The sequence below is a fragment of the Magallana gigas genome, chromosome 4 (genome assembly GCF_963853765.1).
Source record: "Magallana gigas chromosome 4, xbMagGiga1.1, whole genome shotgun sequence".
Lineage (NCBI taxonomy): Eukaryota > Metazoa > Mollusca > Bivalvia > Ostreida > Ostreidae > Magallana > Magallana gigas.
The window spans coordinates 5,396,703-5,424,074 of NC_088856.1; the positions used below are offsets into that span (position 1 = coordinate 5,396,703).

The 27,372-nt window shown below is 34.6% G+C and overlaps 3 protein-coding genes across 4 annotated transcripts; 1 reads left to right on the forward strand and 2 right to left on the reverse strand.

The window, feature by feature from the left end:
• The first annotated feature begins 119 nt into the window (after positions 1 to 119).
• LOC105324367 (glyoxylate/hydroxypyruvate reductase A) lies at positions 120 to 4,656 on the forward strand. The gene is made up of 10 exons (XM_011423427.4): positions 120 to 283; positions 408 to 521; positions 629 to 660; positions 1,029 to 1,171; positions 1,401 to 1,474; positions 1,634 to 1,721; positions 2,354 to 2,474; positions 2,730 to 2,797; positions 2,983 to 3,112; positions 3,568 to 4,656. Exons 1-10 carry the CDS (start codon positions 169 to 171, stop codon positions 3,652 to 3,654), a joined length of 972 nt encoding a protein of 323 aa, XP_011421729.3. The 5' UTR covers positions 120 to 168; the 3' UTR covers positions 3,655 to 4,656.
• Positions 4,657 to 4,744: 88 nt separating this feature from the next.
• LOC136274385 (E3 ubiquitin-protein ligase TRIM45-like) lies at positions 4,745 to 6,808 on the reverse strand. Its single transcript, XM_066081018.1, has one exon. It carries the CDS (start codon positions 6,778 to 6,780, stop codon positions 4,879 to 4,881), a length of 1,902 nt encoding a protein of 633 aa, XP_065937090.1. The 5' UTR covers positions 6,781 to 6,808; the 3' UTR covers positions 4,745 to 4,878.
• Positions 6,809 to 7,524: 716 nt separating this feature from the next.
• LOC105326130 (glyoxylate/hydroxypyruvate reductase A) lies at positions 7,525 to 25,341 on the reverse strand. Of its 2 annotated transcripts, none has more exons than XM_066081020.1 (11): positions 24,555 to 24,577; positions 19,670 to 19,874; positions 18,492 to 18,647; positions 18,179 to 18,210; positions 17,765 to 17,904; positions 17,327 to 17,403; positions 17,103 to 17,187; positions 9,611 to 9,731; positions 9,254 to 9,321; positions 8,987 to 9,116; positions 7,525 to 7,936 (listed from the first exon to the last, which is right to left on the reverse strand). In XM_066081020.1, the coding sequence occupies exons 2-11, from the start codon at positions 19,803 to 19,805 to the stop codon at positions 7,805 to 7,807; spliced, it is 1,077 nt and encodes a 358-aa protein (XP_065937092.1). In that variant the 5' UTR covers positions 19,806 to 19,874; positions 24,555 to 24,577; the 3' UTR covers positions 7,525 to 7,804. The 2 variants fall into 2 exon arrangements, with proteins under 2 accessions (XP_065937092.1, XP_065937091.1); XM_066081019.1 differs by lacking the exon at positions 24,555 to 24,577 and adding an exon at positions 25,226 to 25,341 and having other exon boundaries at positions 7,526 to 7,936.
• Positions 25,342 to 27,372: the final 2,031 nt, after the last annotated feature.

Here is a 27,372-nt window from a genome sequence, read left to right on the forward strand (position 1 = left end):
ATATGTGTTCATGATAACATGCCCTTTTGTTGGAAAGTTTCATGTACCTTCAAAATGTCGCTACTAGCCGACCTTATTATTGCCCTTTTCCGGGTAATAAGACGAATCACAACAGTAAGAACTATTCGGATTTGCGCATTCTGACCGAATTTTCAGCGGACTGGCTAAATGACGACAAAACTTCCAGTGGTTTGTGTTTCGAGTCTCGTGCCGCGACTCTCTGCCGTTGTCCGTCAGTTGCTTCCGGCGGCAGAAATCCTGGAAGCGACCCCGGGTGAGGATGGTAAGTAAAAATGGTATTAAAAATTCCCAGTGTAGTTATCAGTAAATCGGTCAGCAAGAATACATGAGAGTTATCTCTCTTAGCTTGCTACAGATTTCAGTGGAGGATCAAACTTTTATTGCAGGCAAATCTCGAATTCCTGCTAACACAGAAATATTGTTCGGTGATACCCCGACTATTATTACCTGTATAAAAGACGGCCATATTAATCTGCAATGGGCACAAAGCACCTGGGCAGGTGAGTTAGGCATATCAAGAATGTTGACATTATTTCTTGGCGATCTGTCTGATGATTTATAAAATAAACGGCTACGGTATCAACTGATTATCTTTTCTTTATTAAAGGCGTTGAAGCGCTTTTTAGAGCCTTTCCAACGGTAAGTTCACAGTTAAAATCTGTTATTCGCATCATAAATGTAATTCAACGAGCATATACATGTACATAAAAAGAAAACACCCCCAACCCCCACCCTTTAAAAATTTATAAAACAATTTTCATTGCGTAACAAACATGAAACCTAAATCTTATATTTTATGAATATGTTTGATTGTAATGAAAGGCGGTTAAAATTACGAAAATATGTTTAACAGTTTAAACAACGCATTCAAAAATTATAACATAAAAAAAATAACAAATAACCGTTCAACGAGTAATTATGATAGATTTCTTTTCTTCTTTTTTTAAAGTAATTTTCATTATTGATTTGGTAATTTTTGTCTGAACATTGTAAAATATAATTCCAAGCCTCCAAAAGGCGTGTCCATTACACGCATGGGTGACGGGTTTGGTCGCTTGATGGCAGAGTATGTCGTCGGCAATATCTTATCCAGGGAGCTGTCTGTTGTGAAATTCAGCCAGCAACAGCAGAATAACATGTGGGACAAAAGGTATGCCCCCCCCCAAAAAAAAAAAAAATATCAGTAACTATATATAATAAACAAATAGAATTACAGTAAATGAAACTTTTTCATGCATCTCTCACAATGTTATTTTAATGATAAATCATATCGTTCCCGTTGCATCCTGTGTTGCTATAAAGCAGCCAATTGACAGAATATCAAATCGCCACGTGCAAACGTACATGTACATGTATAGACGATATTTTTCGTTATTTAGCCCTGCAGAGGACAGACGGATGCTGACCTCAATAACCCTCGGTGTCCTGGGGGTCGGATCCATCAGTACAGAAAGTAAATTTTTTAAAATCTTTTTAGATTGATTATCATTTTAAAAAGATATTATTATAGAATAAGCTGCAATATGACTATGCTTATTCTAACTCCTTTCTTTATTTTTCTTGTGAACTTTTATATTTGATATCACGTGAATTGTCACCATTTTTATTGTAGTTGCCCGGTTAAGTCGGGCTGTCGGAATGACAGTGTGGGGACTATGTAGAGCGAACAAACAGTCCAGGCCGGAATTTAATCGTCTGACGTGAGAATTCAGCATTTATACATTGAATGGGTTTTTTTCTCTTCTGGAATGCCTTAAAGTCCTCTATTCCACTTTACAAAGGAGAAATATTTTAATTACAAATTAAATTACAAATAAATGGCAGCAATAAATGATCTTAGTCTCAAAGAAAGAGTCTTACAGTGACGATTTCGTAAAAATCATTTTTAAGGGGCAAGATAAAGAAATTACTTTACAGAGTATTCGAAACCTTTATAATGTGTATGCCTAGTCATATCTGTTGGGGATGGGCTGGGGGAGGCTTGTAAATTACAGTATGTGTAGATTCCTTTTGCAGAATCAGATACATGTAAGTGTCTTGTCATACTAGTTATATCAAAACTGGGTTTTAGCAACAATCGCGTTGATATATTTTTTCTTAATTACATGTTCAAAAAATACACAGGAACTATTATTGCCTCAACAGACCGTATATTTGTTTGCTTTTAACATGTTTAATCACGACTTTGCTCAAAGCGAAAAACAGTGCATGTTTGTGTACCCATGCCCCTATTTGGTCTATCTCACGCTCAATTACATGTAACTAGACTCCTGTCTCTGCTAATGAACGACGACTGTCAAATTGTCAATGTTATTGGAAATATCTTACACAGAACGGTCGGTAACCTGAGCGAGTTTCTGGCGGGGTGTGACTACATCTGTAACGTTCTCCCCAGTACGACAGATACCCAGGACTTACTGTCGGGAGACGCTCTATCATGCTGCAAGTCCAAGGTAACAAGGTCATAACGATTAACGGCATCAGCGATTGTCATTGGTTTAATGATCGTCGCTTTCTCTTCATTTGGTTTTTTTTGATAAAGTGTTTCCAGTAAACCGTCATTATAAACAGCAAAATTTATTAGATATTTCCGTGCAGGTTCAATTGTTGTTCAGTTGAATGTGAGCAAATTAAATTTTTCGTTGAAACTAGGTATATATGTATGGCGCTTATTTATAAATATTTCAAATTTGTTATTACTATTACAGAGTCCGGTTTTCATCAATGTCGGACGTGGAGGCATCATCAGCGAGGAATCACTACTTGCTGCTCTCGAGTAAATACCAAAACCTATATATTTAAGTATTTAATCACCACATGAAAATGCGTCCTGTAAAAATCATTTAAATATTATTTATCGCAAAATAAATATGAATTCTACAATAGTAATTCGGGACCCTGGAATTATTTGCCGTGTATCACGTACAATGTGTCATGTAATTGCATTTTTACAACTTTAAGGAATGACTGGTTACGTGGTGCGGTGTTGGATGTGTTTAGAGAGGAGCCACTTCCGGTAAATAGCCCCCTATGGTCACACCCAAAAGTGACGGTTACTCCCCACATATCTGGCCCAAGTGTGGCAGAAAATGTAAGTTTGTTTTGAATTGCGTTAACGTCCATTTAAACGGGTCAATGATGGAAAGAAAGCACAAGTGTAACTTTTGTTAATTTAAATTTATAAATATAAAAATCCACCCATAAAGAGATATGAATGTACATGTATATAACAAACGTACATGTGATGCAGTGATAATTGGGGCGCTGGCGTACATTGAATCTCTCACTGCGAATGTATAAAAGAAATATACAACGACAATAGGCCAGGTGAATTGGCGTCCATGCATGGATCAGTGGGACGTACAGGTAAATGTAAGGCATCGTGCCCTGGCTTCTGCGACCTTTTTTTAGGGATTGTTTGAAAATTGAAAATTTTTAGGCTTTCGTTTTTTACGGTTTTACTTTTGGGGGTATGGAACTATAAATATGCATTAACTTGAATTTAAAACTTTTAAAATACTTATAGCTCTTTTCATTCTTCTTCAGATTGCTGAAGTGTTTGTTCGGAATTACGAAAAATACGTCAACAATGAGAGCTTAGATCACGTGGTGAATTGGGAAAAAGGCTATTGAACGTTTTTGTATATTTATTTTTGTACAAGAAATAGATAAAGACCTACACGTAGCACCTGTTGTAAACATGTAATAAATTACACAATCCATAAATTAATTGAAACATTTATCAATATATTGATTGAAACATTAATCTTGAACGAAAGAAGATGGGGGAATAAGATGGCGCAAATGCCCATTGCGGTTTAGTTGTGAAATACGATTTTGAATTTATTTTTTCCCAATTAAATCTATTCAGATATATTATAATACGAGTTTGCCAAAGCACAATTTCTAATTATATCCAGTTTTTAATATATTTAACAAAAAATAAGAAAAAAAATATTGCCTGAACTTTTGGTGGGATCGAACCCCTACCATTAAAACCCTAGATATATAAGGTTAGCTTATGTCAGGTACTCTAACCACTGAGCCATTTCAGACAAAACAAAACAGGGTCTTTAAATATTATGTGTCACTTTTGGCTACGAATTTACGGACTTGCATCATTTTTTCAAAACGTTCAATTGTTGGGATACAAAATAATGTTTTTAATGTATAGTGGGTCATCTCTCCACGTTTTTGTTGATTGAAATCGGTTTGTTTTCCATTAGACCTTACTAAAATATGAGAAAAAAATGGAGCCCAGACCCACTCTCTAAAAAAAAATGCCTTAAAGTTCTAAAAAATGACACTATTTGCAGGTTTTGATACGTATACGCCTGTTTGAGTCAACATATTCCAAGTATTGACTATATTTATAGGTTTAAAATCAATTATATGTTCAATATATATTGTTTAAAATGATTTTTTTTAAATATAAGATTTATTGATATTTTAATTTTTTTATTAGCTTGTCCGACCGTGTATGGGCATTTTACACGCCTTATCCACTCATATTCTTTCGTTTACTCATGTTATCTAATTAATCAAACCAAGTGCCTTTGTGTTTTCTGGAAATTACCTTTAGTACAATTATGTATACTAAGTAATTGTAAATACTTATAAGAAATTAACAGTTTCATTACAGATTTATTGTTCAAATATTCATTTATACATTTTGTCAAAAGTGTCCAAGACCAAAATGTCAAAAAATTTCAATAAAAAATGATATTGTTTTATTACATTTATTCTTAAGACTTCTTCAGATGCAACACTATATGTGTATTCTCTACAGTTTAATGACTGTTGATAAAGTCTGAGTTTGAATGTTTTTCTCCATTTATACAGCGCAGCCGTGAACACTTATGTTATACGATTGACGGTCATCTTAGTGTTATCACTACAGATACAACAAACACTGTCGTCATCAGGGGGAATCATTGTGAACCATGGCCTGTCAATGTTATCAAACACTCTAAGGGGATCCCCTTCACGTGATACCACGTGAATGTTGTTACTGTCCTTGCCCGCAATGTATATATTGTCCTTTGAATCTCTCTCCAAGCCGTACGGAAATCTCAGATTGAGACTTGTGTATGTCCATAAAATATTCCATGTATTATCCATGGATGTCACTTTGTCTTTATTATAGGTGCTGTAGACAATATTTCCCTGCTTGGTGACTATAACACATTCAACACTTTCCTCAACAGCATGCGATTGAATTAGAGTGCCGCTTTTGTCCACCACTTCTATGGAGTCTGAACTTGCGATATAAAGATGGTTGTTCCAAATATCTAGTCCATAGCATTTTTTATTCATGGAAAAAGAACGAACATATTGAAATGATTTGGATGAAATAACATTAATAATCTTTGCCATGCAACACGCAATAAATATATGTTCTCCATCAAGGCGTAGGCATGCAGGTTCTTGTTTAATCTGGACTTGTTTAATTATTCTGCCGTTTCTTTTAAATAACAAACAGTTCCCTCCATTGTTTTTACCAAACGACCTTTTCTGAGGGAAAAACATATCACCATTTGGTAAAAATGTGCCACTATAAATATATCCTTTCCTTATTGAAAAACATACATTTTCTTTGAACACTGCTGTCTTCATATCAATTTCATGATTTACATCTTTGACAATTTCTAATTGTTGCAATTTTGAAAATGCTATCATTTTCTTTACTTTCTCAAAATTACAACTATCCTGAGCTAACAATGATATGTGAACAGCCATTGTTTGGGATGTTTGCAAGTGATGGACAATATGTTTGCTTCTACAGAGTTCTATTACCTGTTTTGCTACATCTGAGTTATCGAAAACAATGTTTGATAACGAATGCTGACACTTTTTGATGCACTGCAACTGTTCGTTCAAGCTCGCAGTGCTTTTGTTGACCTTCTCTTTGCTAGCTTTTGTCAATTTGGCAAGTTCATTGAGAAAAGTATTTTTTAAATCACTAACATATCTTACTAAATCCTCTTCTAATTTCATCGCTTCCTCTCGCAATCTTTCAGATTCTTTGTCTATTTCATCTAGATTTTCTTCCTGCGAAAATTTTATTATTGAAAGTTTTTGCTCATAAGCTTTTAACTTACTGACAATATCTTGGATGATACCGCATTCTTTGATTTTCTTTGCAGCAACATCCAATGGCTCGACACTGTTGCATGTTCTGTGTTGAGTTGCTGCACAGAGTGAACAGCATGGATCATCATGGTCATTGCAGACAAGCTCAATTAGTCTATCTGGGTGATTAAGACACCATTTGTACATATGTTGTTGCCAGCATGTATCCAAAGCGCTGCTTAAAGGACAAACAGTGTGTCTACGAGATGCTGCATTCTTCTTGTGAAATCTAGTGCAAGTCTCGCAAATTGCTTCACAACATTCAAAACAGTAGTTGACGCCCCGCGTTTCCTCGTTTTCGACTTCACAAGATCCGCAAAGATTTTTCTCGGATATTTCTATAACATGCACTAATGTTGCATTGAGAGGAAACTGATTTACCCACTCTTTATGCTTTCCGACACAGGGAATAAATTCCCGACATAATGGACAATTGAACCCCACAGGTGCCCCTTTGTGTTCACAGGCAGAGTTTACAGCTGATGCTATGCAAGAATGACAGAAGGAATGACCACACGGCAGAATCCTTGGAGATCTAAACTTCTGACAACATACGGAACATAATGACATATCGTCTAAACTCTCTCCAAAACCACTTTTACTGTCGACAAATCCGCCAAATGCCATTGCGATCTTTAAGTTTCCTGTTTAGTGTATTCCGATCCCGATATCAATGCGATTTTACTTGTCTTACTAGGTCAGTGCTATTTTGAGGAATTTACCGAGACGCTGACAGATAATTGAAAATACAATTATTTAATGAATAAAAATTAATAAATCATGACACGTGTCTTATCCTTTTTTCGTCAATCTGATAAAGCAGACCCCCCCCCCTTTTTCACCTGTACACGTATGCAGGGTATATAGACATAAGACGCCTCAAGTGCATTTTGAAATACATATGCTTATATATATGCGTAGTGATATGTATCTAAAACTGCTGCACCGCTCTGGATTTCCTTTAAGACAAGGAGACTTAAAGTTGAACGTATATTTACTCTCCCTATTACTAAAATCATCAAATTTAAACATACCCCCCAAAAAATTACATATAAACTTTGGTTACATTAAAGGTATAACGATTATTGCAGAATTTTTTTTACATAACCCGCCTTCATATCGTTAGATATTTTCTTGAAATGTCCGAAAAGGTAAAATACCAAAATTAAAATCTTAAAACTAAAGTCTTGTAAATACCATTCTCATCCAGTTTTGGACTAACAAGCCACAGCTTAACTAAACACAGAATTACAAAAGATTACTGTAACAGCTATGTTTAGATTTTGTTTTAATGTTTTAACGTACTTAACAAAAAGAAAAAAAAAAGAAAAATACTCGAGCGTCACTTCATCCTTTTTTTTATTTTTAAATCATTGTCTAATTAGACCAACAAAAAGAAAGAAGGATTGATTTTACAAGTATTGTTTCATCACAGTCTTCCTCTAAGATATATATACCTTATATTTTAACACACAGTGTCACACATTTAACACAGTTGAACAGAAAAACGTTATAAATACATTACATATGTAACATATATCTATTAAGATGAAGTAAATTAAGTCAGCACATTAATATTTTCTAGAATAATAATTTCTAATAAACTTTCAAACACGAACTTCACATTCAAAGTAGTGCAAGATATTAACATTTACATGTATCGGTCAATACATATACATATACAGGGTACAACACGCTGGTATCCCAGCTTCCAGTCCACCATATATTCCAGAGGCTCCCCTCTGATAAACTTCTGATAGTTTGAAACAAATACTCTAGCAATCTGCGTGAAAAATATAATAGTATAAATGTATATGGTATTCAATTAGGTATTGTAAAAGTGTTATTATAATAGCTTAAGAAATTAAACAGTAAGTAGTAAGATAATACTAGAAGTTTTTACAATTTTTTTTAAAAAATATCAAATATTTATTCTATTAGTTTTGAGAAATTGAACTACAGCCACATGAGTAATGTAAAATTCGAGTCCATCCAATTAAAGTTCAATTTGTAAAACTGCCCCTTCAAACTTTAACACTAAGATTGGGTAAGCATTGATAGGGGAGCTTTTGTTTAAGAAATAAAGTACGAGTTTTCGTGAATGTTGCAGAATAATCTCAGATATCGAGAAAGGTTGTTTTGAAATATTTAAGCCGAGGCTTTTATATTTCAAACACAATTTCGAGATCGAGATGTTATTCTGCAACATTCACGATAACAAGAACTTTATTTCTTTTCTACTAATAGCCCAGTATTTCTACAGATCGTTTCTCCTATGGAGAGTCGATCTAGGTCATTTTGATGGCTGTCCCGTGTAACCCCAACGGTTTTGTTAGTAATGTTTACATGTGTATCGATCAGATGAATCACATGCAGACGACAGATTTTTTTTTCTTTAGATTTTCAATACTCTTCACTTATTTATAAAATATCTTTGAATCATGTTCCTAATATTCTAAGGGCAATTTGATTAAATTATTACTACTACACGTTAAATGTTTTACGTAAAAACACGCAGTGAAAATGTGCTGGGGAAGTCCTAGGAACAGCTGCATTGATCTCTTAAAAATAAACATTTGAGGCAATACACATGTTTTGACTGGAACTAACACGTGAAATTGACATGGTTTTAAAACGTATTAAATTCTGAAGTTGTACTTTCATGATCAGTGCGAGACAAATAGGTATTTCTGATCTGATAATTTATTGATGATTTGTGGTATATTGGAGAATAATGTCTGCGGCATCTCTTTGATCTCGGCAATAACTGTTACAGTAGTAAAATAAATTGTATCTCGGGACTCAAAATCTCATAAAGAGAAATTCTTTATACTGTGTCTGTGGACGGAGGTCCGGATACGTGCGGCGTAATGACGACATCTGGGTGTGTCCACAGCGGACTGTCCGCGGGTAGTGGTTCCCTGTCTATGGCGTCCAAAATGGCGCCACCGATCCACCTATTGCTAAAAGGATCAAAAACTGTCTTTTAAGAATTACACTATTCTACAATTTAAAAACCGTGTAAAAGATCCATAGTTAAATTTTATAAAACTCATGTTGTGAAATATCAAATTGTATGTTGAATATATGGATATCTTACTTGAGAGCCCTCACGATAGAAGCTTCATCAATGACGTCACCTCTGCCTACATTCATAAACACACTTCTCTGTAAATTTGATTAAAATAGGGATAAAAATGGGAACAATTTCTAAAGTATGTTATTTAATGTATTTACCAATAAAGTGGTATAATTGATACATATATAACTTTAATGATAATATTACAAGGTAACTCTAGCTTTTTAATTTCTTGGAAAACTTTGTTACAGTACTTCATAAATTCTAAATTTAGAGTAATTCACATTTTTTATTGTCATGAAATATAGATTATAATGATTATCCGGGTTCAATTTCATATAATAATTTAAATGTAACGCTGTCTTATATAAAATTTACCTTATCTTGACAAGCTTTTAAAACATCTCCCGATAACATTCCTTTAGTTTCCGCTGTACTTGGTAGAATACTGCAGACATAATCACATCCGGTGAGGAATTTGGAGAGATCTTCGTTCCGTCTGTAATTAAAAATTATAACTAGACATGATCTCGTTGCGAGCAACGAGGAGGTCTTCCGTCCGATTTTTAGAAGAGGAAATGACCTTGCCTTTTTCTTCATAAACGAAACGTATCAGGGAAATGCAGACGTGATGTAAAAGACCGATGAATGAAGGATTATACATCCTATTGGATCCTTAATTTGAAGGACCATCCCCATTTTATTTCATATTAAATAAGAGGTCTTTTGGCCTAATAACAGGTCTAATAACCTGTAATAAAAAGAAACCAGTCTACAGTCCAACAACCCTTTTATGTTGAATATTTTAGTTAAAAAAAATTAAATAAAAGGAGAGAAAGAAATAGAGAGAAAGAACAAATCTTGGCTCCGTCGAGATTAGAACACACAGCCTTTGCAGTTGTCTCAAAACATGGCTGAGGCGAAATGATTCCCGAATTTGTCTTTGAATTTGGGGCATTTCCGCCCGGGAGAGGACTGAGTTTTTGTATGAGATGAAAAACAGCGTGTAAGATGTCTGACTATTCAGGTTTGGTAACAGTGCGAGGTCATTTGAAATATTGATGCGTGTTTGTGTCTGGAGGGGGGTAAAAAGACCCGAGCTTGATTTTCGTCGTAAATAAATCGAAAATAGAATTTTGAGGTGTGGATCTCGGATTCGTTTAACAACAATAAGAGGAAGTCCTTTAACAATGACTGATGCATTTTACCCATGTATTTCACTGGGTTTTTTTTCGTGTTGTTTACTATTATGTTTGACTGTTTTATTTCAGCAGGATTGATGAAATCTTGATAAATGTAGAAATAATGAAATCATTGACACGTAAATTTTTTCGGTAAATTGATGACAGTAATTTCCACAGTTCTAACATTCATAAGTAGTTCACACACTATCGTAGATACAGACTAAACGGAAAACAAGAAATATACATGCAACAGAAATATATTACGCATCTTCTTACATCCCTTGTACTGTGTATTTTAGGGCCTCTGTACAGGCTATACTGCCGTTTGATCTCAGGAATTTCTTCTTAATTGTTCAATCCGCTGCGTATTTGGCAGACAATAAGAATGGGGTCCGAGGTACATTTACACAAAATTTCATTAGGATTGAGTAAGGGGCTTGGGAGTTAAGAATTTTTTTACAGTACATGTCAAACACGACAATTGAAACTCAAATGCCAAAAATTTCATAACTCTGTTTATAATGAACGAATTGGTCTGGTAATTATTACAGTAATCTAAAATGGTACTTAGTTGAAATTGAAGGCCCAAGATCAAAGATCAAGTAAAATCGGGCCAGAAAAACTAAATGATTTTATGAATTGGGGGGGGGGGGGGGGGGCGTCGGTCGGTGACTTCTAAATTAAACGTAGAATATTAATTCTAAATATCACATATTACACAATTTCTAAATAAAATACATATGTTAGAACAATGTACATGTATAAGCGTTGTTTGAAAGATGTAACTATTGATTTTTTCGTAACTATTGATTTTTATTTTTTTTACATCTGTTTATTCTTAGGCTCAAACACTAAGGGGGGGTTTGGTGCGTGTACTGTGTAATATTAATTTCCCAGTATAGGCAATAAGCGCCGTTTAATCTCAGGAATTTCGTCTTGATTGTTCAATTCGCTGCATATTTGGCAGAAAATGCCAAAAAATGCTGCATATTTGGCAGCAAATGCCAAAAATTTCATAACTCTGTTATTAATGAACGAATTGGTCTGGTAATTAGTACAGTAATCTAGAATAGTATTCAGTTGAAATTAAAGGCCCAAGATCAAAGATCAAGGAAAATCGGGCCAGAAAAACTTAATAATTTTATGAATGGGGGGGGGGGGGTGTCGGTCGGTGACTTCTATATTAAACGTAGAATATTAAATTCTTAGTATCACAAATAACACAATTTCTAAACAAAATACATATGTTAGAACAATGTATAAGCGTTGTTTGAAAGATGTAACTATTGATTTTTTAACATCTGTTTATCTTAGGCTCAAACACTCATAAACTGCTGGTCAGTTTTCAAACCTTGTCGCAGTCACCCGTTTGTTTGTATAGTTACATGTATAAACTTCGGAGGTTTCTCTTAATCCCAGACAGGCAACAGATTTGTATCAGTATACATACATGCACAAAAAAGGAAAAAGTACACCATCTTTAATAAAAATGACTTTTTAGCGTTGACTTCCAATCAGTAAGAAGACAATCATTAAACAATAAATTTCAAATTATTTGAATCCATAGACATTATCCCGTAACTTGAAATAATTACAGGTATAATTTTTGGACGCCAAAGTACATTTAGCCTCTATCCAATTTATTGCATGTTAACTGTACTAGTTCTTATTCAAATGCTAAAACATTTGTACTTGAGAGAGAGAGAGAGAGAGAGAGAGAGAGAGAGAGAGAGATTTTTTCTAGTTTTTTATAGTGTTTATGGAATCAGTATATCAGCAACGTATGTCAATAAACACATTTATATACATGCATGTGTGTATCTATATATGTGAATAGATACTAATCAGTCCTCCTTTTAAGGTCATGTAGAATACTTACTTCGACGTGGGTGCATTGCTAAATATTGTGTGTGTAATTGAGATTGCGGCATTTCTTTGATGCCGGGAAAGCGACCCAACATACTGCAGGGTATTTCGGCGGCTCGTCTTTGATGCCTGCGATGCGACGAACGTTTGAATTTAGCGAACTGCTGACAAACAAGCTATCTATTTATAATGGAAAAAAAAGCCGCTATCATTTCTATTTATAATAAATATAAAACGGAAAACATTAAAATCCATCATTTTAAAGATAAAATCGTTAAACAAAACAAAATTAAGAAAGAAAAAAACATTCGGCATGTCTTTGATGTCGGTAATGCGACGAGCGTCTAAATTTAAAGAGCTTCTGACAGAAAAGAGCTCCATATTTGTACTGAAAAAAGCCGCTATTATTTTTAATAATGACAAAAATAAAACGGAAAGCATTCAAATCCATCATTTAAAAGACGAAATCATTAATCAAAACACAAATAAGAGAGAAAAAAGATTCGGCACTCAGGGACTGAACCCGGGTCGCCTGGGCACAAGTCCACCACTCTAACGACTGAGCTACGCGGACCCTCGCTTCAGGACTTTGGAGTCCAAAATCTCAAGAATGCGTGGATCGATTTTTAAACAAATTTCATATTCAGAAGTTTTGAGAAGGTCTTTATCAAATGAAAAAATAAAAAAAATTCAAATCCCAAAAATTGAAAAATTAAGGTTTTTCATTTCCTTCCGGTGACGACTGGAAGTGACGGCGGACGATCGGATATGCGTAGTACACTGCGGCTGGACACTTTCTACCATCCCTGAAAATTTGAAAGTTCTATCTTAAATACTTTTGGAGAAAACTCGTGAACAAGCAAAAACATAAAATCTTTAATATCTCGGGACCGGAAGTGACGACCAAAAAAATCCCACGTACTTTTCTTACAAATTTTGTCATAAACAAGATCTGTAAGTTTTATCAAAATCAGCTGAAGCGTTTTTGAGAAAACGTGGGAGAAAAAAAAAAAGAATAATAACTAGACACGATCTCGTTGCGAGCAACGAGGAGGTCTTCCGTCCGAATTTTAGAAGAGGAAATGACCTTGCCTTTTATCTTCATCAACGAAACATATCAGGAAATGCAGATGTGATCTAAAAGAGCGATGGATGAAGGATTATACACCCCGTTTGATCCCTTATTTAAAGGTCCAGCCCCATTTTATTTCGTATTAAATAAGAGGTCTTTTGACCTAATAACAGGTCTAATGACCTGTAATAAAAAGAAAAAAAGAGGGCCTGCCTTTTTAAACGAAAGACCCTAATAACAATAAGAATGGAAGGGTCTTCCGCTGAAGACGGAAGACCCTAATAATAAAAGACTGTATTTGTCTAAATCTTAATTGAAGAGTGTTTTTCAACTTGCATTACAGTCCAACAACCCTTTTATGTTGAATATTTTAGTTAGAAAATTAAATCAAAAGGAGAGAAAGAAATAGAGAGAAAGAACAAATCTTGGCTCCGGCGAGATTAGAACACACGTCCTTTGCAGGTGTCTCAAAACCTGGCTGACGCGAAATAATTCCCGAATTTGTCTTTGAATTTGGGGCGTTTCCGCCCAGGAGAGGAGCTGAGTTTTTGTATGAGATGAAAAACAAAGTGTAAGATGTCTGACTATTTAGGTTTGGTAACAGTGCGAGGTCATTTGAAATATTGATGCGTGTTTGTGTCTGGAGGGGGGTGAAAAGACCCGAGCTTGATTTTTGTCTTAAATAAATCGAAAATAGAATTTTGAGGTGTGGATCTCGGATTCGGTTAACAACAATTAGGGGAAGTCCTAAAACAATGACTGATACATTTTATCCATGTATTTCAGTGTTGAGAATATTTTTTCGTGTCATTTACTATATGTTTGACTGTTTTATTTCAGCAGGATTGATAAAATCTTTATAAATGTAGAAATAACGAAATCAGTAACACGTTAATTTATTCGGTAAAAATTTGATGACGGTTATTTCCACAGTTCTAACATTCATAAGTAGTTCACACGCTATCGTAGATACAGACTAAACGGAAAACAAGAAATATACATGCAACAGAAATATTACGCGGCTGCTTACATCCCTTGTACTGTGTAGATTTTAAGTCCCCGTACAGGCTATACTCGACGTTTGATCTCAAGAATTTCTTCTTAATTGTTCAATCCGCTGCATATTTGGCAGACAATACGAATGGGGTCCGAGGTACATTTACACAAAATATCATTAGGATTGAGTAAGGGGCTCGGGAGTTAGAATTTTTTTCTACAGTACATGTCAAGCACGCCAATCGAAACTCGAATGCCCAAAAATTCATATCTCTTTTAAAAATGAACGAAAAGGTCTGGTCATTAGTACAGTAATCTAGAATTGAACTAGGTTGAAAATAAAGGTTCAATATGACAAATCCAGTAAAATCAGGCCAGAAAAACTAAATGATTTTGTGAATAGGAAGGGGGGGGGGTGGGAGTCGGTGGGAGTACTGTGTGAATTTAATTTCCACGTATAGGCAATAAGCGCTGTTTAATCTCAGGAATTTCGTCTTAATTGTTCAATCCGCTGCATATTTCACAGACAATAAGAATGGGGTCCGAGGTTTATTTTCACGAATTTTCATTAGGATTAAGTGAAGGGCTTGGGAGTTAAAATTTTTTTATAGTACATGTCAAACACAACAATTGAAACTCAAATGCCAAAAACTTCATAACTCTGTTTTTAATGAACGAATTGGTCTGGTAATTAGTACAGTAATCTAGAATGGTAATTAGTTGAAATTAAAGGCCCAAGATCAAAGATCAAGTAAAATCGGGCCAGAAAAACAAAATGATTTTGTGAATTGGGAGGGGGGGGGGTCGATCGGTGACTCCTATTTAAAACGTAGAATATTAAATTCTAAATATCACATATTACACAATTTCTAAATAAAATACATATGTTAGAACAATATAGAAGCGTTGTTTGAAAGATGTAACTATTGATTTTTTTTTTTACATCTATTTACTCTTAGGCTCAAACACTCATAAACGGGTGGTCAGTTTTTAAACCTTGTCGCAGTCACCCGTTCGTTTCTATAGTTACGTGTATACTTTCGGAGGTTTTTCTTAATCCCGACAGGCAACAGATTTGCATCAGTATATAGACATGCACAAAAAAAGGAAAAAGTACACCATCTGTAATAAAAATGACTTTTTAGCGTCGACTTCCAATCAGTAAGAAGACAATCATTAAACAATGCATTTAAAATTATTTGAATCCATAGACATTATCCCGTAACTTGATATAAAATATGTATAATTTTTGGACGCCAATATTCATTTAGCTTCTATCCACTTTACTCCATGTTACCTGTACTAGTTCTTAATCAAATGCTAAAACATTTGTACTTGAGAGAGAGAGAGAGAGAAAGAGAGAGAGAGAGAGAGAGAGAGAGGGAGGAGAGAGAGAGAGAGAGAGAGAGAGATTACATAGTGTTTTATAATGTTCAGGAAATCAATATATAAGAAACCTAGGTCAATAATCGCATGTATACATGCATGTGTGTATCTATATATGGGATTACATACTAAGCAGTCCTCCTTTTTAAGCCGAGTAGAATAACGTGGGTGCATTGCTAATTATTGTGTGCATATAGTCATTGAGATGGCGGCATTTCTTTGATGCCGGCAAAGCGACCCAGCGAACTCTAATGCGGTCGAACTGCAGGGGCACTTCGGCGGCATGTCTTTGATGTCGGCGATGCGACGAGCGTCGGAATTTAGAGAGCTGCTGACAGAAAAGAGCTCTATATTTGTACTGAAAAAAGCCGCTATTTTTTTTTTATTTATGACAAAAATAAAACGGAACACAATCAAATCCATCATTTTAAAGATAAAACCATTAATCAAAACACAAATAAGAAAGAAAAAAGATTCGGCACTCAGTGACTGAACCCGGGTCGCCTGGCCACAAGTGCACCACTCTAACGACTGAGCTACGCAGACCCTCGCTTCAGAATTTTGGAGTCCAAAATCTCAAGAATGCGTGGATCGATTTTAAAACGAATTTCATATTCAGAAGTTTTTAGAGCGTCTCTATCGAATGAAAAAATAAAAAAATTCAAATCCAAAAAATTGAAAAATTAAGGTTTTTCATTTCCTTCCGGTGACGACCGGAAGTGACGGCGGACGTTCGGATATGCGAAGGGCACTGCGGCCGTTCACTCTCTACCTTCTCTGAAAATTTGAAAGTCCTATCTGGAAGACTTTTTGAGAAAAATTGTGAACAAGCAAAAACATAAAATCTTTAATATCTCGGTACCGGAAGTGACGATCAAAAAAATCTCGTGTAATTTTCTTACAAATTTTGTCATAAATAAGATCTGAGAGTTTCATGAAAATCGGCTGAAGCGTTTTTGAGAAAACGTGACAGAAAAAAAATTAAAAATTATAATAATAGAGGAAAAGAAACAAAGCAAAAACAATAAGGTCTTCCGTTTCCAACGGAAGACCTTAATAATAGAGGAAAAGAAACAAAGCAATAACAATAAGGTCTTCCGTTGGAAACGGAAGACCTTAATTAATATACCCCATCATACTAGATATGACTATAATTATATAAACAACATTTAATTGTCATCATTAACAGGAAACTATTTCACAAATATATAGTACAAAGATTTAGAAAATTTTGAGTCGTGTCAATTTAACAATAAATTGCAAATGAAATAATGGAATCAGTACACAATTATAAAAGCATCAGCTTGAGCAGTACTAGTCATGTACTATTTATGTATATAGGTACACAGAGTAAGTTGTTACTTACAAAAGAACGTCAAAGTTTGGTAATCGCTTTTTCGTTCTACAAAGTCCCCTGACGGTCATTCCAAAAGCTTTGCATGCTGCAGCAACTGTGCCCAATAAGAAATACTTAGTAACATAAGCATTTACTAACTAAGTATAACATTTAGGACATATTTAAATCCAAATCATGCCATTGTAACGTATGTCATAGTGTTCTTAAAATCTCCAAGGGTATATATACCGTACTCTTAGAGCCAATGGCACCAGTTCCCAGAATTCCAATAGTCATGGTCGATAGAGACCGTTTCTGGATAAATTTGGATCTGTAAAAAAAGTATTTAAATGTACTTAATCTGTAAACGGAAATTATTACAATCTCAGTTTTATAATATTACATTCTCTTGTTGGTACTTCAATTTTTTTATTTTATACCCAAACCATTAATGCATCGTCGAAGGCTCAACAGAGAACCTCACTACTTACCAGCCTGCATTGTTGAGCATAAATGTACATTTCAGATAGAACAAATGTGTGCATAAATAAAAAATACGTTTAAAAAAACTTTCAAATACACAATTATAAATGTACATTTTGGTTCTACCATGGAATGAGTAAATGCGAGTGGACTATTACTGAAAAATGTAAAAACAAACAAAACAAACAAACTGATCTCGGATACTGAACCTGCTCCAGACCTTCTGTCGTTGGTACTCCGCCATCTGAGGGAAGTAGTGTTCCCGGGAAATAATCTGGCCCAGCACGTACTCGGCCATGAGCTCCCCAAACCCTTCACCCATACGTGTAAAGACCATGTGCTCTGGTGGCTACAATTTGTGAATGGGGTTAATCGCAAACAGGTCATGATTGTTTACGTAAACTTTGTTGGTAATTACTGACGTTTAATTTCATCTTTAGATCTATAAAGATGATGAAAGGAAAACCAAGTATATCGTGATAACTATTATAATCGTTGTAAAGTTTAACGTGATCTGAAATCATTATAAGTAAAGGTAAAAGATCTTTTTTTATAGAACAAACGATGCAGATTTATTTAATGCAAACTACTTTCATTGTTTGTAATGAGAAGAAAAAGGTTACCTTTTGAAATGCTCGAAAGAGTTGATCAATACCTTTATATTTTGTACAAAAAAGATAATGAGAATTAAGAATGAATATACATGTAATTACTGGTTTAAACGATACCCATTAATTGCTATTCAAAATGCATTACAATACACGGGATAAACTGTTTCTGCAGTTGATTAAATACATTTTTCATATGATATAAATTACTACAACTTACTTTTCTTTAATGAAATTAATATTCAAATTCACTTTGCTTTCAAAAACACCCACTGTTACAAAAATGTGGAAGTATTTGTTATACAAATTTAAATTATTCAAAGTTTACCCGCGCTACATGACTGGAACCATCGCAGATGATCACACGAGAGGCCCCTCTGCACTAGATTCCGTAATGTGGAATGAAAAGTAATGATAATGTCTGCCTTGCTTTCATCAATGAGCTTTGCAAGTTTGGAATATTCTGATGGATCTATGCGGAAATCTAAAATAAGAAGACTCATGTCTGTAGCATTCACCACAAAATGATGTTTTATTCAATATATATGAATACAATGTACATGTACACCGAATTGGATCAAACAGCAAGCACAATGCCTATATCTTCTCTCCTAAATCACAAGTTATACGCGTTAACAAGAAAATGACTAATAATTATTGGATACATTTTGTATAAGACAAATACAGTTCTATTAAGAATATATCAAATTAATTAAGGCCCGTTAGTGTGAAAAACTGTTTGAAATATATTTTTTCCACACAGAATTGTATATGTACATGTATGAAATTAAGCCCAGAAGACTCATTCGAGATTCTAAATAAGAAATACGTGCTTCGAATCTTGAAAGTGTCTTGTGGATTTTCATACTAGAGGCATATTACTATATTTAAACAATATGTGTTTTTTTGGTGATTCATTCGGGATATGAAAGTTTTGACATTGCAGAAAAAATAAATAACCCGCGCCAGCGGGTTATGTAAATGTTTTTCTGGAATAATCGCTACCTTCATAACCCGCATGAATCATCAAAGAAAGCAAGCATTTTATTGTTCATAATATTATTTTTCATTCAGTTAATAAATAAATTGATTAGGAAAAGTAAGTAAAATTCACTAAATTACTGTTAATGCACACAAGTATGTTAGCTAAAAGTAACAGTCAAATCGTCTCCTGTGAGACTTTGAGTCAGACATCATGATGATTAGTTCGTGCAGTCCATGATTTTTCTTAGGTCGCTGTAGGTTTTGACCAATTGATAAAAAGGGCGTGTCGATTTCAGTCTGGCTGTTTCTATAGAACTATGAATCAACTATAAGTTGCCGTAAGAAATAGAGGGAATCATACTTGGTAGATGTAAATATAATACTATAAATCGTATTTAATGAATAGTCAGATCGAGTTTAATATCAAATCACTAATATCGGACTGCCAAATCTATGTTTTGAAAATGCGAGAACATAGACATAACATCAAGTTATTTTATACACAACCCTTGTTATACAAACCCTCGGGTATTGGATAACTGAGGACATTCAGGTCGGGTACGAGAGTCCGTACAAGTTCCGGTAAACGGGATAACGGTGACACTATGTACACAGTATGGGGCTGATGGTCCCGAGGTTGTGGATTCACGCCGCTCATCGCTTCAAGCTACAACCGGAGTTCAGCGAGTCCCAGTGGGTACTATGTACTTGTAGGTAGAGACAGTCACTGTGAATACAAATAAGCCAATGCACTCATGACTCAACTTTGCATATATTATAAGGAAAATGAAACGAAACCTTATGCATACACACGGCGCGTGTACACTTTATGCGATCAATTGTTGGCATTAATATTATTTAGGCCTTAAAGGGACTTAGACACATTTTGAGCTTACATTTTTCAAAATTTATTTTTCCATTTTTATTGTCTAGAATGGTTGATATGGATATTGTTCTTGCTTCCTCAAAGTTTTAAAGTCAAATATTGAGTTACAAGCAAGATACAGAGTTTGAAATTCTTTGTTTTGTAAACAAAGCTTGTGTCTTGTTATTGTTTAAATATGTGTTGTATTGGTATAATTTTCAATGAAAAAGTGCTTTCTTTTGTTGATAATATTATTTATGAACACATTGAATCAGTTTATCTTGTTTGCCACAAGTCATTTTGTCAAATAAATGGTTATTTCTTTACTTTATATTATTTGAAACAAATATAAGACTCGAGCTTTGTTTACTTAGCAATGAATTCTTATGTCTGTATCTCGCTAGACACTTGACATATAACATTTATATTTTGTTTAATAATTCAAAATGCACACGCAAACCATTTTATACATATAAATGAAAAATAAAAAATTGATCTCAAATCGTGTCCAAGTCCCTTTAACTTTATCTAGGCCTACTCAATAAAAACGCTAAACACCTTATAAAGAAGGAAAGTTGACTTCTTTACAAAAGACACTATTCCCGTTTATCTAGGCCTATCCATCAGCTTTTTAGTACATGCATATAAAAAGCCTCTCCAACCTCCTCTTGTTCAATCATTTGTAAAAACAAGAGGCCCAGGGGCCACATCGCTCACCTGAGCAACAATTGCCTTAATTCTGATCAAATTAGCATTACAGTATCAAAATATCTTGACAACTGAGTACAGTAGATCTTGATAAAAAATTTTTTTTAAATCTGCCAATTTTTATCCACCTCTTATTTTTTGGTAAATACCAAGCGCCTTTTGTTGTTGTACCTGTAAGAAGATTTTTCTCTATTCCTATATAACCACCCCCCCCCCCCCCCATTTCATGGCCCCACTTTTCTCTAGGGAATCATGGTTTCATCAAACTTAAATCTGCATAACCTGTGCTTTCACACTAAGTACTGAGTTTTGAACCAAAACTTTCCCAGAATACTTCTCTTTATATTCCTATGTAAAAATTCAAACCGCCATCACGGTCCCGCCCTAACACTAGGGACTGTGATTTGGCAAACTTGAATTTACACTACCCGAGGATGCTTCTACACAAGTTTAAACCTTTTGTGTAATTCGGCATTATCTTTTGCGTAATGGTAGATTAATGCAATAGGTTTTGTTGAGAACTATGGTTTGAACACACTTGAATCTACACTACCTGAGGATGCTTCCATTTTAATTTGAGCTTTCCTGGCCTAATAGTTTTTGAGAAGAAGATTTTTAAAGATTTTCTCTATATATTCTTATGTAAAACTTGATCCCCCTATTGTGGCCCCACCCTACTCCCCGGGGATCATGATTTAAACAAACTTGAATCTACACTACCTGAGGATGATTCCATTTTAATTTGAGCTTTTCTGGCCTTATAGTTTTTGAGAAGATTTTTAAAGATTTTCTCTATATATTCTTATGTAAAACATGATCCCCCTATTGTGGCCCCACTCTACCCCCAGGGACCATGATTTGAACAAACCTGAATCTACACTATCTGAGGATGCTTCCACTCAAATTTCAGCTTTCCTGGCCTAATAGTTTTTGAGAAGAAGATCTTTAAAGATTTTCTCTATATATTCCTATGTAAAACTTGATCCCCCTATTGTGGCCCCAGCCTACCCCCAGGGACCATGATTTGAACAAATTTAAATCTACATTTCCTTAGGATGCTTCCATTTTAATTTGAGCTTTTCTGGTCTAATAGTTTTTGAGAAGAAGATTTTTAAAGATTTTCTCTATATATTACTTTGTTAAACTTGATCCCCCAATTGTGGCCCCACCCTACCCCTGGGGACCATGATTTGAACAAACTTGAATCTACACTACCTGAGGATGCTTCCACTCAAATTTGAGCTTTCCAGGCCTAATAGTTTTTGAGAAGAAGATTTTTAAAGATTTTCTCTATATATTCCTATGTAAAACTTGATCCCCCAATGGTGGCCCCACCCTACCCCCGGGAACTATGATTTGAACAAACTTGAATCGACACTACCTGAGGATTCTTCCATTTTAATTTGAGCTGTTCTTACCTAATAGTTTTTGAGAAGAAGATTTTTAAAGATTTTCTCTATATATTCCTATGTAAAACTTGATCCCCCTATTGTGGCCCCACCCTACCCCCGGGGACCATGATTTGAACAAACTTGAATGTACACTACCTAATGATGCCTCAACACAAGTTTAAGCTTTTCAGGCCGAATAGTTTTTGAGAAGAAGATTTTTGAAAAATACCAACAAATTTTCAATAATTCTCAATTATCTCCCCTTTAAAGAGGGCGTGGCACTTCATTTGAACAAACGTGAATCCCCTTCACCTAGTGGTGCTTTGTGCCAAATTTGGTTGAAATCTGCTCAGTGGTTCTTGAGAAGAAGATGAACATGTGAAAAGTTTACAACAACGACGAAAACAACGACGACGACAGACAACGGACAAATTGTGATCAGAAAAGCTCACTTGAGCCTTTGGCTCAGGTGAGCTAAAAAAGGTTAAGTTTACAATACAATAAGTTGTTAAAGTTGGTTTCTGGAAGAACAGATTTGAAAATTTTCTTAATAAATATTGACAATTTTTTTACTTTTTTAATCTTTAGTTTTCAAGATCTGTGTACTAACATAGAATTGTGAGCAAATCTCTGTATCTTGCTTATAATTCGAAGCTTAACACTCAAATATGGTTAGTAAATAAAAATTGTAAACAATTAAACACAAGAAACATGCACTATAACAAATAATTAAAGAACACAATTTATTTTTTCGAAATGAATCATATATATACATGTACATGTATATACCTACATATTTCCGACAGCGATATCAAACTCTATTTAAACTGAATAAACTCGAGAAAATGCCGAGCATCTCAACAAAACCTATTGCATTAATCTACCATTACGCAAAAGATAATGCCGAATTACCGATAGAATGAATTGTATTTCAGTACTTTTTTGATACATCAGATTTTGCTTAATTTGCGCAGGTAAACAGTTAACTGTTTGATTTACCGAAGTCTCTGTTTGATTTGATACGTAAAAATCACGAAATACAGACGATAGTTCCCAGGTTACAAAGCATAAATAATGAAAACGAAACGAAAATCAGAACAAGCTAACACCAACGTCATCAACGTCATGTGTGAAAACTGTCAACGCATACATGGCATTGAAATATTTAGCCTCAATTTACTTCACAAAATCGGCACGAATATATTTTGCATGTTTCAAAAATTTCCCTTCATTCGCGAACTGTTGCACAACAAGCAAATTCATCATAGTCAGATCGACCCCTTTTCGTATAATGTCATGGCTGCTTTAAACAAAGAACCTCGTTTTAGAAGTATGGAATACGAGTCTTGGTAAAATGGGTATGCAAACCCGGGCCGTGGCAAAATAAAAGCCGGGGCAGATCGGCAATCGTCAATTCCGAATACGCATTATTTTGCAGCAATATTTACAGCAAATACAAATATACTGGTCCATCAAATATCCTGAAATTTTAATGAGATTGGCAGATTTATAACTGCCAATCTTTTGTTTTGCCCAGGCCAAGTCTTGTCTACCCATTTTACCGGATGCCGAGCCCGAAGCTATTAAAATGAATGAAACACGCCTTTCCTTTATTATAATTTTCGTAATAACTCAGATTTGAAACAGAATCAGACCCTAATTTTTGGGGGGCACACTTACTTAAATTCTGATCATGCATATATGCAATAGTAAGGGTATATATTTATTTGCAAGTGCGGAAATAAACAGCTATAAATACACAATCCCTCAAAGCAATATCTTAGTATTAACACATGTGTGGGGGGGGGGGGGGGGTGTCAGTGTATAGGCCTATTGTACCCCTAACTCCTATTGTACCCAGTATAATATTATATTAAATTTGGTAATTAAATGGTATCTACAATTTCTAACATGTTCCCAGTTGCGATCAAGGAAGGGTAAGGGGAGGACAGTCCTTTCATTTTTTTTTCCCTAACGCCCAACACCGCTCGTAAATAGGCACTGTCCCCCATATTTCTCTTTCAGCACCGCTTTCCCTACAACCCCTATATAAGCCATATTTAAGGTGCCTCACTACACCACTTTGAAATAATTTCTCAAATTAGCAAAAAATTACTTGATTATGATAGAAAGCATGAGGAATAAGATGTATATATATCAAATAGGGGGAAAATGTGCAATTCTAGATAAATAATGGTATTTTCAAAAATTTCATTCAGTAAACATAAACAAAAGCCCAGGTGGACTCGAACTCATGACCTGCGGTTCACAAACCTGATACTTTAACCACTGAGCTATGACTATATACATCTGAATCGATCGATACAAACAGTTTAGCAAATCATTTAAATCGCCACCTTGTGACGTAGTGTCTTAAAAAGTATAAGTCTCGGTGTAGTGAAGTACCTTAACAGTTAAAAGTATTTTGTTGGAGAGGTCTCACCTGTGTGGACGAAGATCTTGCTTCGCCCTGTTATTCGGTCGCGATTGTGGTATAAAGTTTTACGCACTTTTCTCAAACCAGGATAGTACTAAACATCAAATTAACTGGTCAATGCATTATTTACAAACATAATATTCACAAAAAATTAGAATTATATGCATAAAAGTCCAAAGACAACGAAAGGAACACTACACGTCTGCCAGGAGTTTCAGGTGTGCAATCGGGTGTAACGGAATCGAAAGGTTTATATACCAGGTACCTGCGTGACAGTGCCTATTTACGAGCGCGATGTTCAGCTTTAGATATCTATCTATCTATCTATCTATCTATCTATCCACACACAAACACACACACCGGGGTATGAATATAAGCTGCTTTGCATGCACATAAATGTGGGAGGGGTATTTTCACCGGAAATCATTTACAATAATGGAAAGACTTTTAACAACTACGTTGGAAGCATAGATGCGCGTCTGCACGATGCTTGTCTCGATCAAATCTACTGACAAAAGCATCCTAATTAGTAATAGCGTTGAGCACCAGATGATCATGTAATGAGAAACACTCGAAGATGGCAAATCTGCTTCTTGTTATTTAATCAATGAATGCCTTAAAAATGTGTAAACAAACAACTGTATGAAAAGTATTTATACATAAGATCTATGTCTTACCTACGAAATACAAAGGACATGGCCAAAAATAATTATACAGCTGATAGTCACATTTCTAGTTTCGTTTTCTAAGCAAAATTGAGACTTTAATTTATATCTTCCATACAGAAGATTTCTACCTACATGTGTACATTTGAGCGGTAAAGTTTAAATCTCAATATTAACATTTTTAAGTGTATATGCCTGTGATAACACTACAGATGAATTTCATATTTACAGTCCAGTAAATTCAAATAACGTATTGTTGAGGCGCGAACTGGGTTTGCATGATTAAAAGTCTAGAAATCAAAATAACATGAGGATATATATCAATATTCTGATATTTAATCGTACAGTTGCTAAAAATGAATAAATATAAGTTATAAGAAGCCATTCTTTGAATATTATGAAGTAAAAATTTTGGTCGGAGCATGGCTAAATCCATTAGTAGAGCTCATCGGGTTTTATCGATTAAATATACTGTAGATAGCGTTTATAAATACATGCACATTTTATTATGTGATGTAGCTGCAGGTTTGTAGCTCCCGGTCTGAAAAAAATCGGATGGATGACCGGGGAGCTACTGTGCCTGCTATAGTAAAATTATGCAATTTACGGCGCACAAAAAAATTGCGCTAGTTTTGGACTGATTCACCTTATTTCCGAACTTATTCTGTGAAAACATTTAAAACACCATTTAATTTTTCATTCAATTCACTACTGATATCGGTACTTAACTTGCCTCAAACTTTCCTTAAAAAAGCTTACCGATCTCGGAAATTAAAGTATGTTAAATTCACGTCGAGCTCGAGAGTCGCCATTTTTAAATGTAAACAAACTGCACCACTTCACTTTACAGGGCTGGTGGTGGAGTTTAAAAGAGTATCAGAGGCAAGTAAAGTGATAATGTCTTAAGTAAAATGTCATAGGAATTTTTTGGAATCAAATATGTATATAGAATATGTTCGAAAGTTAGGTTGATCAGTCCAAAACTAGCGCATTTTTTTTCTATGGGAGGCACTGTCGCTCCTAGGTCGTCCATCCGATTTTTTTCAGACCGGGAGTTACAGACCTACAGCTGGTGTTGTTGTAAATTTTGAAATCTATTAAGTGGCAGAAAATTAAACTCAAATTTGTCTGTTGTAAGTATTGTACATGCGTTTACAGCCATCCGGTAAATTATTAAAAATTATACAGCATGAAAACAATATGGAAACGATAATCTTTCAAACTGAGCATGTAACACTGATAAAAATAACCAAGAGAAGAATATCTTGTAACATTAAGAATAAAGTTTATTTATATAACCCATTTTAAACTACTGATACATGTACATTGATATTTACTTTATACAGGTGATGTAATGCAATTTTCTCATCGTCTGAGCCATGCAAGTTTATGTATGTATACAAACAAATGGAATTGATGCAGTAAACTAGTATTTCCGTTGCTAATCTACCACATAATCCATTTCCTCCCCTCTCAGAAACTTCTGGTAGTTCGAATGAAATACTTTGGCAATCTGCAAGAGAAGAAACAAAATTATACAACACAAGTTTTTAACAGCAGTATATGACCTTCCATCTACTATTTTTTTAAACTTTGAAAGGGAATAGCAAACATGTCAAATATATTCCTAATACTTGTGATGTTGTTTGAAAAAAATGAATGAGTTTTTGATTTAAAGTTGCTTGTTTTTATTTCGGCATTCTATCATTAGGTGCTGCGTCTTAGTTATACCAAAAAGCAATGGTTGGGATTTAGTTAACTGGAATAAAAAAGATTAATAATTATAAAAAAACTGGGAACATGATTTAAAAAAGAAGGCGTATGCTCATGTAAAATCACAAATTTCAAAGCCTTGCTATATTTATCGCACAGTTGGATTCAAATCGGGACGTCAAATTCTAATATATGTACATGTATATACTACAAGCAAAGTTAAGCAACCTGGATAAAAAGCAGTGTAAAATTACTTTTTCTGAAAAACGATAAAAATAAAAATAACAGAAAGTGTCATTACATTACCTTTTTCTAGACCGTAAACGATAACTACAGGCTACTCATGGAATACAGACTTTTTGAGTACTATGAGCTGATCAAATATTGTCGTGGGTGATAAAATTTATTGTTATACTTTCATGTTAAATACTGAAATCTGATTGGTT